The following is a 13,554-nucleotide window of genomic DNA, read 5'->3' as shown; positions in this document are numbered from 1 at the left end:
ATGCAAAGGAATGGAACTAGACCACTATGTCATACAATGCACAAAAATTAACTGAAAATGTGTTAAAATTTTGGATGTAAGACCTGAAGCCATAATATATAGAAGAAAACATAGGCAAAAAATTCTGTGATATTGGCTTCAGTGATATCTTTGGGATTTGTTTCCAGCAACAAGGAAAGCAAAATCAAAAATAATCAGATGGATCTATGCCAAACTCAGAAGCTACTGGACAACAAGAGACAATATCAATAAAATGAAAGGACACCCTATGAAATGAGAGAAAATATTTGTACATCATACATTCAATAAGGAGCTAATATCCAAAATCTACTAAGAACTCATACAAATAAAAAAAAAATTAAAAACCCAATATACAAATGGGCAGAATAGCTAAATAGACACTTTTCTAAAGAAGACACATATTGCTAGCAGGCTTGTGAAAAAATACTTACCATAATTTATTATCAAGGAAATGAAAATCCAAACCACAATGAGACACCACTTCACACCTGTGAGAATGACCCATATCAAAAAGAACAGAAACAAGTGTTTGTGAGCACGTGAATAAAAAGAAATTCTTTCACCCTGTTGGTGGAAATGTAGACTTATCTAGTGCCTATGGGCAATAGTATGGAGTTTTCTCAAAATACTAAAACTAGATCTCTTATGTGATCCATCAGTCCCCACTCCCTCTTCAGAGTTAGTTATTGTCCTAAAGTTTATCTTTTACTACATCTATGTATCAAATATTAAAGATGTTGGGAGGAAGCATTGGATGTATTTGTAACATTCTGTTTACTTAGAGACATATCAAAAATAAAATGGCAAAATATTACTGTCACTTAAATTTTGTATGTGAAGGGGAAGGGCTGTATTTTTTTTCTGGATTTTTTTTGTATGTTTGAAATATTTAAAGGAGGGGCCTCCCTGGTGGCCTAGGGGTAAAGTATCAGCGCTGTCACCCCTACTGCCTGAGTTCAATCCCTAGCCAGGGAGCTAGCCTACATATGGCGCAGCAGACCTCTCCTATCTTGCCCGCTGCTCCCCTTAGCAGTGTATTTCAGTAAATCCATCTGTTCTTCTCCCCGCTCCTCTCACCCCCTCCACCTCTGGCCTACTCCTCAGTTCTTCTACAAAATATGTAAATAAATATTTTTTAAAAGAAGAAAAAATATTTAAGGAAATGCTAACATCACTTGACAAACAGAATCTACCCATGAATATAAAATATATTAACAAATTGTAAGGTTTGTGTGTATGCCACTTAAAATTGTTTTATATGCCTTTTGGGAAACAATAACCTAAGATGGTACAAATTAGCAACTGCAGCTGTCAACCCAGACATTTTCATCAGCCGGTCTTTCCCCCCAGAGTGTCATGAGTACAGCAAGTCATCATCTTTCTCTTATCCCATCCACTTCCACTCATTACTGAAGGACTCCCATTTTCAAAGGCCTCCCATAAGTACCAATCTTGTTGAAACCTGTTAGACTTGATAGTGTTGGGTGTGCATGATTCTCTGAATTATCAAGATCAGGTTAAATCATGCTCATTAACTTCTATTGGAGAAGGTGTAGAAACATACTTTTTAGACAAATTTCCATCAGAAAACAGTCCAAAAAAAGGGAAATACGACTCATCTAATGGAAAAAATTATACAATACTTCCCTGGCAGAGGCGATACTATGATCACAAAGGTGGTTTTCCCAGGGCGAGGCTTATCCATTGCACTCCGGATGTGCTGACACCTGCGATTTCCCCAAATGTGGGACACTCAGCTGCATAATTTGTAGTAGCGGGGTACTGTGTTCACACACTCCCCTGTAAAAAAAAAAAAAAAGGGTTGGAGAATGATACAAAACACATTTCTCAATAATGTCAGGTAAATGAAGTACTAATAAAAATAAACAAACCATTGTTAAAAATACTTATAACAAATTAGTATAAAATTTACTTTTTAAAGAATTTTGAACTCTTCAATTTTTTCATCAGTTGATTGTAACTTTGTTGTTTCTCAAATGATTCTGCAAACTGTGTAGCTCTGAGAAACAGTATGAGCACAGACTGGAGTCAGATTGCCTATATCCCACCTATGGTGAGGATTCAGTACTTGATAAATGTTAACTCCTATTATAACATAACATTGGTTTTTAATGTTTCACTTGTTCTATAAGCCATATTTCTTTTAAATTAAGAGAGGTAGGTACTAAATTAAATCTTTGTTAATCATAATTCCTGTAATATATCAAAGTTTGCTTGGTGTAGATAGCCAGAGAAAAATTTTTTCTACTTATAATACAATTTTTTTTTTACCATTTCCTAACAATTCCACTAGAGGTATTTATGCTTGTCAATCATGATCTGGGGCAGTTTGAATAAACTTGATTATTGTGAATATCTGTACTCTTATTAAAGTGTATTAGAGTTGATTGCATCTTTATCTTACTAAACTCTTTGCTGAGTCATTCTTTCTAGGACTGAATGCTATTTTTAGTACTGGATCGTTATTCTCCTTTCTTATCTGGGATTGTATCTTCCTGGCACACATTAAGGGCAAATGTGAAGAGCTGTCCTGATGCATTATTCAGAAAATCAAAGTCTAAAGTTAGTTTATATTAAATATAATTGAAGTTAGATTGGAAAGATGCAATCTTTCTGTGTGAGCAAGATTTTCTGTAAGGGAAAGAATTTCCCATTTTTATCACTTGTTATCTATCATTTTAATGTTGAAAGCACCAGATTTTTTTGTCAGACTATAAGATAGTTTTCATCCACCTAAATTTTTAATTTCTTTAATGCTTAATGATCATTTATGCGGCTCATGAGGTAGCTATAATTTATATTCAAAATATTATTCTTTTTCCTTTTATTTTTGTAGGTGATTTAGATAGCATTCATTTGTATTACTTTCAATTTAAATTTAACATTTTAGTTTTTGTGGTGAACATAAAAATTAATGAGGAATGCAGGATAAGCAAGGATAACAGCTGACCAAAGGTATGGGTTTCAGGGAAGTTTAGGGCTTTGAAGAGTAAATTGCATGGGAGGGCTGCCCCTTCACACAGGTAAAAGGGCTGGCTGAACTGTTATTCTCCCACATCAGTCAATAACTATAGGCCACCAGTATCCTGGTGATTAGGTATCCATATATCCATGTTGAAGACCTTGTGTTTTTTCTTTGACGACCTCAATTCCAAAAATATTTGACCCTATTTCTCCTTCACCAATTATCAGCCAAGTACAGAGCTATTTAACTCAAACTCCAGTGTAATTATTTCTGATCAGAGCTGACTTCCTCCAATTTCTTTCTTTTTCCTACCAAATCTGACTTCACCTTCACAAACACTTCTGTTTTTTCCCCACCTGCTTTCTCTTCATCCCTCTATTCACACTCCTCAGTATCACTTACTTCCACTGCTAGCCTGAACATGACCAACCATGTCACTCAAGTCCTCACTCTGCCATTGATTTATGCCCATATTCATTTGCATAGACTCCTCCAAACAGAATGCCAATTTCATATTCGTAGCCTGAAAAACTCCTACCCAGCTTTCAAGAACTATCTAAAGTGCCATTTCATCTGTGAAGATCTCTTTATTTCATTTATCCAGGAAAAGGTACCTGAAGTAGGCATTTGCATCCATTTTACTTTCTCATTATCTCAATTTCCTTTGGAGGAATAGATCTTCTCCAACTGATATATCATTATAGGTTGTAATGAGAAGCCTCATCTTCCCTGAATAGACTTATCAGACTCATCCTGGAGTCTGGAGCAGAGTAGAAAATCCTAAAAGTATTGAATTTCAGATCCTCCCATGAGTGGTATCTGACTCTCTACTTCCAGAGATAACTTTATTCCTGACTGACCCCACTGATTCTTTTGAGTCTTCAACAGTATCCCCATATGTTCCTTTTGCTTAAGCCAATCAGATTAGTTTTCTGTTGCTTAAAAAACAATGAAGGCTCCTATACTCCACAGCGCCTAAACTGTGACATTGTAGTTTTTGGTAGACATATATGTCTCTTTGCCAGATTGAGACAGCATCTTGATCATCTTTATGAATACAATATCTAATAGTGTGTCTAATGCTTGGTAAGTGTTCAATTCATACTGATGAAATGAATAAGTAAATGCATGAATTACAGAGAACAAGTTGTCTATAGTTCTCCTCCTCAATATCTGAAATAAGCAAGTGGTCCCTTTTTGTTCCAACAAATTGCTTATACCATTATTAAACAAGAGGATTCTGCATAAATTCCAAAATAAAAAATGATAGTGATTGAGAAATAAACATGATCAGAGGAAATTAATGAAAAAAGAGTCAGCAAGAGAAGGCATAGAGGTGAACTGCATTCAGGGATTGATTGCTGGACAGATGGAAGGACTATACTGACTACTTAAAGTTCTTGTCAGAAGTAGCCTATGTATACATTTTTCTAGGCATTAGCTGCCTGGAATATCAGATGGACAGCATCTGAAGACCTTGGGGAGCCCACAGAAAATTACATCCCTTCCTACATGTTGAAGATAGCCACTGCTTTGATGAGAAGCTGAGTTTGTGGATAATTCAAACTTGATTTCCAAGCTATCCAGGGTTGGCATTCATGCAAGGGCTTTTATAACAAAATACCACACTCTAGGTGGTGTAAATAGCAGAAATTTATTTTCTCACAATTCTGGAGGCTAGAAATCCAATATTGAGGTGTTAGTAAGGTTGATTTCATTTTAAGGTTTCTCTCCTTGGCTTATGGATAAACACCTTCTCACTGGGTCCCTGCCCAGTCTTTTCTCTGTACCCCCATGCTCCTGGTATCTCTTCATCTTTTTTTAAGGATGCCTTAATGTATGTTAAAGATACCCTAATGGGATTTTAAAAGAGCTTATGTATAAATAGGGTTATATTCCGAGGTATTGGGGGGTTGAGACTTCAACATCTGCATTTGGGAACAATCCAGTCCACAATAGAACAAAATCAGGTATGGAGTAATGAAAATAAGATTGAGGAAGTCATGAAATGTCATGAGCTCTCCAGAAATTGTGTCTCTGACAAATACTTAAATATAAATTCATCTAGTTGGAACATTTTCCATACCTGTTATCTTAAACAGAATTCTGGTACACCTACTCTGCTCTCTTTTATAGATGATGTTCATCCCCAACACTTTTTTCAATCAACCTAAAACCCCTATCAGGGCAGAATAGGCATCTACTACTTGATTGTATAGAGAAGTCCATTATATCAAGTTCACAATGGCCTCCTCAAATCATTTCCTGTCTGTGCATTCCCCAAACTGTGGGAAAAAATAAATCATAAAAAGGGAATAAAAGTACTGCCACATAAGTTTTATCTGATAATTAAACCGTCTATAAGTAAAGAAAATTTATATTTCAGTCATCTGAAAATAAAAACAAGAAATACAAATAAAGGTAAAAGCCATGTGTAGATATCTATTGTGTAAATTATTATTTATATATGTGTTTATATACATTATATATGCATATGCAGAGTCAGCCTTTCAAAATTTATTCTCACTCTTTAAAAGCACATTAACAGGAGGAATTCCTATCCAAAATATAGATCAGTGTTAGTATATTGATTGGAATATTTGATGTATACAAAATAATCATAAATGGGCTTTTAAGTTAAAAAAATAATTTAAAAAAGAAAGTAGACAACGGTGACAGCTTGTCACGAAGAAGAGAAATAAGAACGATTTGAAGATCTTTGTAGTCTTGCTAAAGAGGCATCAAATCCGGGACTGCCAGTCCTTTAAAATGACTTCAGGTTTACCTAATCAGAGATTTTGCTAAGAATCATAATGGACTTCAAGAAGCACTGTGATATTGTGGAAGGGGTTGTTGGGGGAAAGTTGGAGGTTGTATGTGCTGTGGGAGGAAAGGAGGAACTAAAACTGATTCATGAAGCAGTTTTCACAAACCGTAAACTGGTGATAATGTTTTGGATATTGTGAAGTGTTACATAAATGTTTGAGAAACATCATTACTATAGTAGGTAAAATTCCATTTATTTTCATTAAATCCTATAAAATTTACTCTGAGCACCCAGAGTATGGGAGCTATGTGTCTTCCTTATAGTCTTAGGTATGCTCTGACACACCTCCTCTGCCCCCTTTTATTCCTAATGCTCATTCCCAAAATTTCTCAGTCAGGCTAGAAAATTCTCTGGGTCTGTGGGAGAAGAAGGGAGGCTTAGAGCAAAATTTTCAGGGACATTATCTCTTCCAATCCTAGATGCATACCAGTTAGCTTGGCGATATCTATTGCTTAGGTTCTGATGTTGTCTTGGAATTTTATGGCTCTGAGACATATGCTCAGACTTACACTCAGACAAGAGTGTCTGATTGCTGAGCCTGTTGTCTAATGTCCTGCTTTTTATGACATACAAGGCAACCGCTTCCCTGGAAGACTTTGTTTCCTGCCTTCTGCTTGCAGAACTTTGCATCCAGGGTAGGAATATCTCTTTCCATACTACCATCATAAGCATCTCTCTTATCTCCTCCACCCTCCATACCCTTCTACAATAAACAGGAAGAGGTTACTTTTGTAGGCATCTCTACCTTCTGATCAAAGGCAAGGTAACCATCTTAAAATGCAGAGGTTTAAAAATAAATAAAGAGAAACCCAAACTAATATGCCAACCTTTTATACCAGCTCATAATTTTTAAAAGGTAAAACATAAAAATAGTGTCATTTTCCTTTTTCTACTTTTATAGTAAATAATCAAGCACAGAAAAATTTCACAGATGAAGGAGACCAACTATTTAATATGGGTGCCAAGATTCTCCAGCAGTCTAAAACCCAAAAGCAAAAAGCACAGTAAGTATTTTTTCCAGTTACTTAAGCCAAGTTAAAATTTCCAGGTTAAGAAAAAAAAGAGCAATCCAAAATCTAGTCTGCCACTGAAAGTTTGTTGGTATAACAAATAAACTTATTTGTCCATAAGCTTGTTTTCAAAAAGGATCAAATGGTGTTTAGAGAATCTTAGAAATAGAGCTGTTTGTGAAACTGTGGTCCATACATATCTAGTGAATTGCAGAATTAAGGTACCTATCTGAATTTTCAAATAAAAATATTCACTTTTGATTTTAATTTATTAGCTATTTCAAATGATATAAACCTAACTGAGCATGTATATAGTACTTTATTATTTTCAAAGTACTTGCATGTATGTGATTCCATTTTAACCCTGAAATAGATTTATGAGTTAATAAAAATTTCATGTCTACCTGGATGTTATTCAGTCTCAGGCTATTCTTGTCCAAGATATCCTGTTCTTGTCTTTGCCCAAAAGACCCACTTATTTTTGCAGTGGCATAGATACACAAGATGTATAAAGATACATAAAGTTGAATCTCCCTTCTCTTCTGAGTTAGTAGCAATGAAGAATTGAAAACAAATCTGCTCATAGCAAGAGACTCTAGTTTTTTGTAAACAAAGGAGGTAAAATTTCTTCAGCTATCAGGATGGTCTGCTTCCACTTAGGCCAATTATAACTAATAGCCATCTCTAAGATCCTGGTCAGAGGAGAGAAATATACATACCTTATTGACCAAAGAGAAATCATTTCATTTCCATTCATTTCTCTATCCTACCCACTCTATGTTACCACTTCTCAGGAGGAAAGAGCTTCAGTTACAGGCACTACTAACCCTTCTGACTCATTCTCATCCACATCCTAGCCCAATTCATTCATTCATTTAGCATCTTATGTATGAGGGTGGAAATTGTTGAACAAGTCAATGTTGTTAGAAGTACAGATGTTAAACAGGCAAATGGCAGGGAGACAAAATATTTTTCCAAAGGAATCAAGATGCCTCCATTACAGCCAGGATTAGCTGTAATTGAGAATAGTGCCCCATCAGCAGAGAAAATGTGGAGATAAGCACCTGTTCTACACCCACTTTTGATGTGTCCTAGAGAATCCTTTAGCTTTACCCTCCTCTAGCATCCAATGCCAAATCCTACAGAGATGATCCGCATACCTAACTAAACTTTTTTGTTGAAAACTGACCCTGCTGCATTTCCCCCCATTTTTTCTTTCTTGGAGATTGTAGCCCAAATCTTAATCCCATGTAATATACCAACAACTGTCTTCAGTCCTAGGCCCTGCTTCTGGTATTCCTTATGTCACCTTGGACTTTCCCACACCTCCTTTGGAAGCAAAGACACCTAGAGGAATTTGTATAGCAGCCTTTTGTTGCCCTCAGGGACCAGTAATGGGATATACTGATAATCTCTGCAGTTTATTCAGGTTTCTCTGCCCGGGTCCTCTATGGTACACTTCTAGGCCCAGAAGGCTATGTAGTTGCTGCAGCAAGTCTTGTCACAGAAGCGCTCCAGGGATTCTGTGTCCTGAAGTTCTGCTTATACTTGCATCCCAGACATTTGCATTCCTTGACCTTTGTGAACTTCCATTGTATTATTTGCCTTCTAGTCCCCAGAACCTCAGTTTGCTTAGTTCATGATTAATTTGTTACTTGACCTTCTTGCTTCCTCTTGTTCTACTGAAGTCTACTCTCTGTTTGGACATCCAGAACCTTAATGCCTACGTGGATGTTACTCAGTCTGTGGCCCATTCTATTTTGCCCAAGAGCAGCTTATTTCAGCATCAGCATGGATAGGCAGTACAAAGAGCTGAGATTCTTGATCTTTCTGGTTTGTAGCAATGGTACATTGTGTTTTTGTGGGAATAAAAACATATTTAAGTCAAGGTCACTAGCAGAGGTTAATGCTTTTTTGGTCTTACTATTACCAAAAAAGGAAGTTATAAGAATAAAAATAAATTCCCAAGTACTCTCTGTCCATGACACATATTTTGACCTTGTAAGATTCTTCAGCATTACTTGTTATACAGTCAGGTGCAGAAGACTTCTGGCCATGACTCAAAAAATTCAGTGGTAAGGCTATCCCACGACATTTATATTTTCAATCACTAAATTTATATATCATCTACCCACTAGTTATGAGAGAATAACTGCCATCCTCTAAAACTTTACAAATATATGTACTTTTCCTAATAATAACAATAGTTAGGTTTATTGAGTGTTTACACTGTACCATGCACTATGCCAAATACTTCATTTGGATTAATTCATCGAATCTTCCCAGCAATTCTATTAAGTAGGCACTATTATTAATCTGATTCCATAGATGAGAGAGGTATAGAGGAGTTATGTAATGTATGGAGACAAGATTTGAGGCCAGGTAGTTAGAATCTGCTACCCTAATCATGATAAAAGGTTTTGTTTGGTTGTTGTTTTTTTACATGGACTGGATTTGTTGTGCTGAAGATTGAGTTCTGTTTTAGAAAATTATTTTGGAATATAAAGTTACCATTGTTCTCATGATAGTAAGTTTCCGTATCTGACATTTCAGTTATGTTTATTTTTGGGTTGATTTTGATTATTTTGTTATATATGTCAGAGTTCATTTTATAAAACAAATATAAATAATGTGGATTATCATAAGATAATTCACTATTTAAGGACAGGTGCCTCAATTTTCCACTTCATTTGGAGCATTAGCATGAAGCATAATGCATCCTGTATATGTTTCCTTTTTATAGTTTTATGTTTTATCAAGTATATTTGAAACCATAACATTAGACTGATCTAGGAATGAAAATAATCTGCTGGTTTATATATGTAATGAACTTCAGCAAGGCTGTATTGTTAATAGCAATAATAATTGGGTCTTAAGACATTAGAAGTAGCACAAAGAAGGGAACAGAAAATTTCTTTTTTAGTAATCAAACTTCTAACTTCATATTTTTGAAACAGAGCCTACATTTTCTTTGCCAAAGCAGCTGACATGGGAAACTTGAAAGCTATGGAGAAAATGGCTGATGCTTTGCTATTTGGAAATTTTGGCATGCAAAACATAACAGCAGCTATCCAATTATATGAGTTCTTGGCTAAAGAAGGATCATATCAAGCCCAAAACGTGAGTTTTGAAAGAAAATTAAACCTTAAATAGCTACATCCTGAAATAACTGTAGACAAATAACATATGCAAGGAGTTAAGCAATCGTATTTTAGTATCATACACTCTAATCTGTGAATCCAGAGTCATAATACTATTCATAATAACAGTGTCAGGGCAAAAATGCAGTGAGAACCCTGGGCAAATTCTTCTATAGCTATACAGATGACATTCAGGAACAAAACAGAGCTGCTCTCTAATTTCCTTTCCCATCTTCCATGTGTACGTGTGTTTTGAAATATTTGAGAGCCCCAATCCATAAGAAATAAATTCCATATAAGATATATTCACCTGTCCAAAAAAATATAGAATAGCACTGGCTGGTGTGACCCTCACAGGAGATCTGCTTCCGGAGAGGGGAAAGAGTTGGGTGTTTTTATTTCAACTTAAGAGGTAGAGTCTATAATGTAGACATATCAAAAGGCTGGATGCCTGGAAAACATGATGAAGCAAGTACATTCAGAAAATGGTTTAATATCCCATACATCTTCCATCAACATCACTGGAGGTCAGATGATTACTCACATACCTGCATTATTGAATGTGGGTGGCCAAAAAGCATGTGGTATCTTCAGAGTCAGGAGAAGGAGGGTAGAGCTGAGAATAGCAGTGGCAGTACGCACAACAGCTGTTGGTCACTCAGGAGCACAGAACAGAGAGTAAAGTATGGATGGGGGGCAGCACATGTTTCTAGAATTACTGCACATATGGAGCAGGGAGGATACACACCCCACCCCTGCTGAAACTGGAGGCAGTGGTTGGATTTTGAATCCCTGGGAATTCTCAGAGCCCCACCCCCTTCCCTAGGAGAAACAGGGAAGCTTGTTCCTAGCACAGGAACCCTCAACTTCTACAATCTACAAAACCTGCCCTACTTCCCCCTCAACTGCTAATCCACTACAACTGGAAGAGCGCTGTCTACTCTAATGAAGATTGACTGCTGGGTGAACATGGACTTGAAATATCTGGGGCCACTGGCACCTAGCTTGGCATTTGGAAAGGCAACACCCCCTCCTCTGCCTGAACTCTGGGAGTTCCCTAGATCTGAAAATGGGCTAGCACTGCCCATTCAAAAGAACACTACTGCACATTAGTTGAGTCAGTATTCCTTGGACTACTAGCAGCTATCTTAGAAGCCCCAAAAGGCACCCAATCCTCCACTCTGACATACTGGGATTGTGTGTGGGGGGAGGGTTCCCCTCAGCTCTTAGCCTACTAAACATCAAGCACTGCATTCCTGCCTCCCTGAATCACGATAACTGCTGGGTGGACCTGGAACTAAGATACCTGGGGTTGCAGGCAGATAATTTGATGGTTCTAAACGGCACCCCCTTCTTCCTTGCCTAGACTTGCAAGGCTTTTCTGAACAACTAATACACCATGGCCAGTTCAGCACCACCTACTATAGACTGCTGGCAATTAAGTAGGCAGTTCTGCAAGACTCTTACTCCTCTCCTGCCTGGACTTTCAGAGCTTCCAGTGGCTCCTAGCATACTGCGGCAGTATAAGTGCAGGCCTCCCAGAGAGATCACAGATTGCTGGGTGGGTCTGACCACTTGCAGCTGCTAGCATCTAGTGTGGAGGTCCCAGGAAGCACCAGCCCCACCCTGTCTGGGCTTGTCAGGCATACGGACAGCCTAACTACTATGTAATCTGTAACTTCTCATGGTAACTGCCTATGACCCAAATTTACAGCCTCTTGCCATACTGCTTGAACCAGAACCTCAGTGGAAATGTACTGCCAGCAAAACCTGCTAGATCAGAACAGAAGGGTCAGTTGCCATTTGGGCCTTCTGGGAAAGCACTGGTATTTTTCTGCCTTGACAGATGATGATTAGAGATCCCTCCCTTATCTCAAGTGGCTATAGCAGCATCAAGATAGGTTTTTGCATGGTAATCTATTGCAGCAACCTTCCCCCACAACATATCTGGTTTTTACCCCACAGGTAGGGTCTTCAGGCCAGTACCCCATGCTTATTTGTGATGTCCAGTCAACTTCTGATTGGTGACAAAGTTTCTACTGAGACAATAACAGAAAACCCAGTATCCAAGACCAACGCCCTAGATTTGCCATTCTAAAGTAATACGGTCACAGGAGGACTGGGAAGGAAAGCAATCTAGCTTAATCCAAAGAAATAATCATAGAGCATCAAACACAATCAGGAGGCAGAGGAGTTCTCCCCAATCAATGGATAATGACAACACCCTAGGGAAAATCCCTAATGCCACAGAATTAAATGACCAGAATAAGACTTTAAAGCAACAGTATTGATTATGATTACTGAAATTAGGAGAATAGACAAACAAAACAAAAAACACAAGGAGAAAATATGAAAAAGTTCCAAATAGCAATCACAGACATAAGGAATGTAACAGTTGAAATTAAAAAACAACAACAACAATAACAAAGGGCCTCACCATAGACTCAATAAGGCAAGGGAATGAATCAACAAGATGAAAGACAGAGTAGTAAAGTCATCCAAAAAGACCAGCAAAAAGAAAAAAGATTTAAGAAAAATGAAGACATTGAAAAGAAAAAAGATTTAAGAAAAATGAAGACATTGGGGCCTCCTTAGTGGCGCAAGTGGTTGAGACACAACCTGTGAAGCTATCCGCAGCTACTGCAGCACGAGTTCGATCCCCAGTCAGGGAGCAACCCACATGGCGCAGCAGACCTCTACTGGCTCACCCACCACTTCTCCCAGCAGTGTATTTCAGTAGATCTGCCTGTTCTGTTCCCTACTCTGTCTCTGGTGAATCCTCTCACTGCCCCCCCCCCACACACACACCCCTCTGGCCTGTACTCCAGTTCTTGTATGCATAAATAAATAAATCTTTTTTAAAAAAAGAAAAATGAAGACAAGATAAGAGACTACAGGGGCAACAGCAAGAGGAACAACATACCTATCACAGAGGTTCCAGAGGAGAGAAAAAGGGGAAAGAAATCCTGTTTGAAAAAGTAGCTAAGACCTTGCCCCAACAGGGAAGGAAAAGTACATCCAGATCTGGTTAACTCAAAGAGTTCCAAACAAAGCAAACCCAAACAAATGTACACTTAGACACATTATAATTAAATGGAAATAACTAAAGATAAAAAGAGAACACTTAAAGTAGTCAGAGAAAAACAAAAATCCACATAGAAGGGAACCTATAAAATACTATCATGAGGTTTCTCAGCAGAAATCTTATAGACCAAAAGGGAATGCTATGACATTTTCAACATGCTGAAAGGAAAAGATCTCCAACACTACAATTCCACACAGTATGAGAGGTTCTAATCAGAGCAATTAGGCAAGAGAAAGATATAAAATGAATCCAAATTGGGAAAGAAGAAATAAAACTATAGGAATTTGCAGATATCATGATAATATACATATATATACATGAAAATATACATATATGATAATATACATAGTATACATGTACACAAGCTAGACCCTTGAGTCTAGACGTTCAAGACCTAATTTGGAATTCACTCTGTGACTTGCTTATTAGATGGGTACATAACATAACTTTCCCTCCTTGCACAAATAACAGCTAAAACAATTCTA

The 13,554-nt window shown here is 37.4% G+C and overlaps 1 protein-coding gene across 1 annotated transcript in view; it reads left to right on the top strand.

Moving 5' to 3' along the window:
* Nucleotides 1–13,554, top strand: part of SEL1L2 (SEL1L2 adaptor subunit of SYVN1 ubiquitin ligase) — a gene marked incomplete at its 3' end in the record, with an annotated part of 88,982 nt that overhangs the window by 31,835 nt on the left and 43,593 nt on the right. Inside the window, exons 4-5 of the mRNA XM_084247717.1 lie at nucleotides 6,736–6,838; nucleotides 9,802–9,964. Of these exons, the coding sequence (XP_084103843.1) occupies nucleotides 6,736–6,838; nucleotides 9,802–9,964 (266 nt within the window). The remainder of the gene's footprint in view (nucleotides 1–6,735; nucleotides 6,839–9,801; nucleotides 9,965–13,554) is intronic.

The sequence above is a fragment of the Talpa europaea genome, assembly GCF_964194135.1.
Source record: "Talpa europaea genome assembly, chromosome: 11".
Lineage (NCBI taxonomy): Eukaryota > Metazoa > Chordata > Mammalia > Eulipotyphla > Talpidae > Talpa > Talpa europaea.
This window is presented reverse-complemented; position numbering and strand designations above follow the sequence as displayed.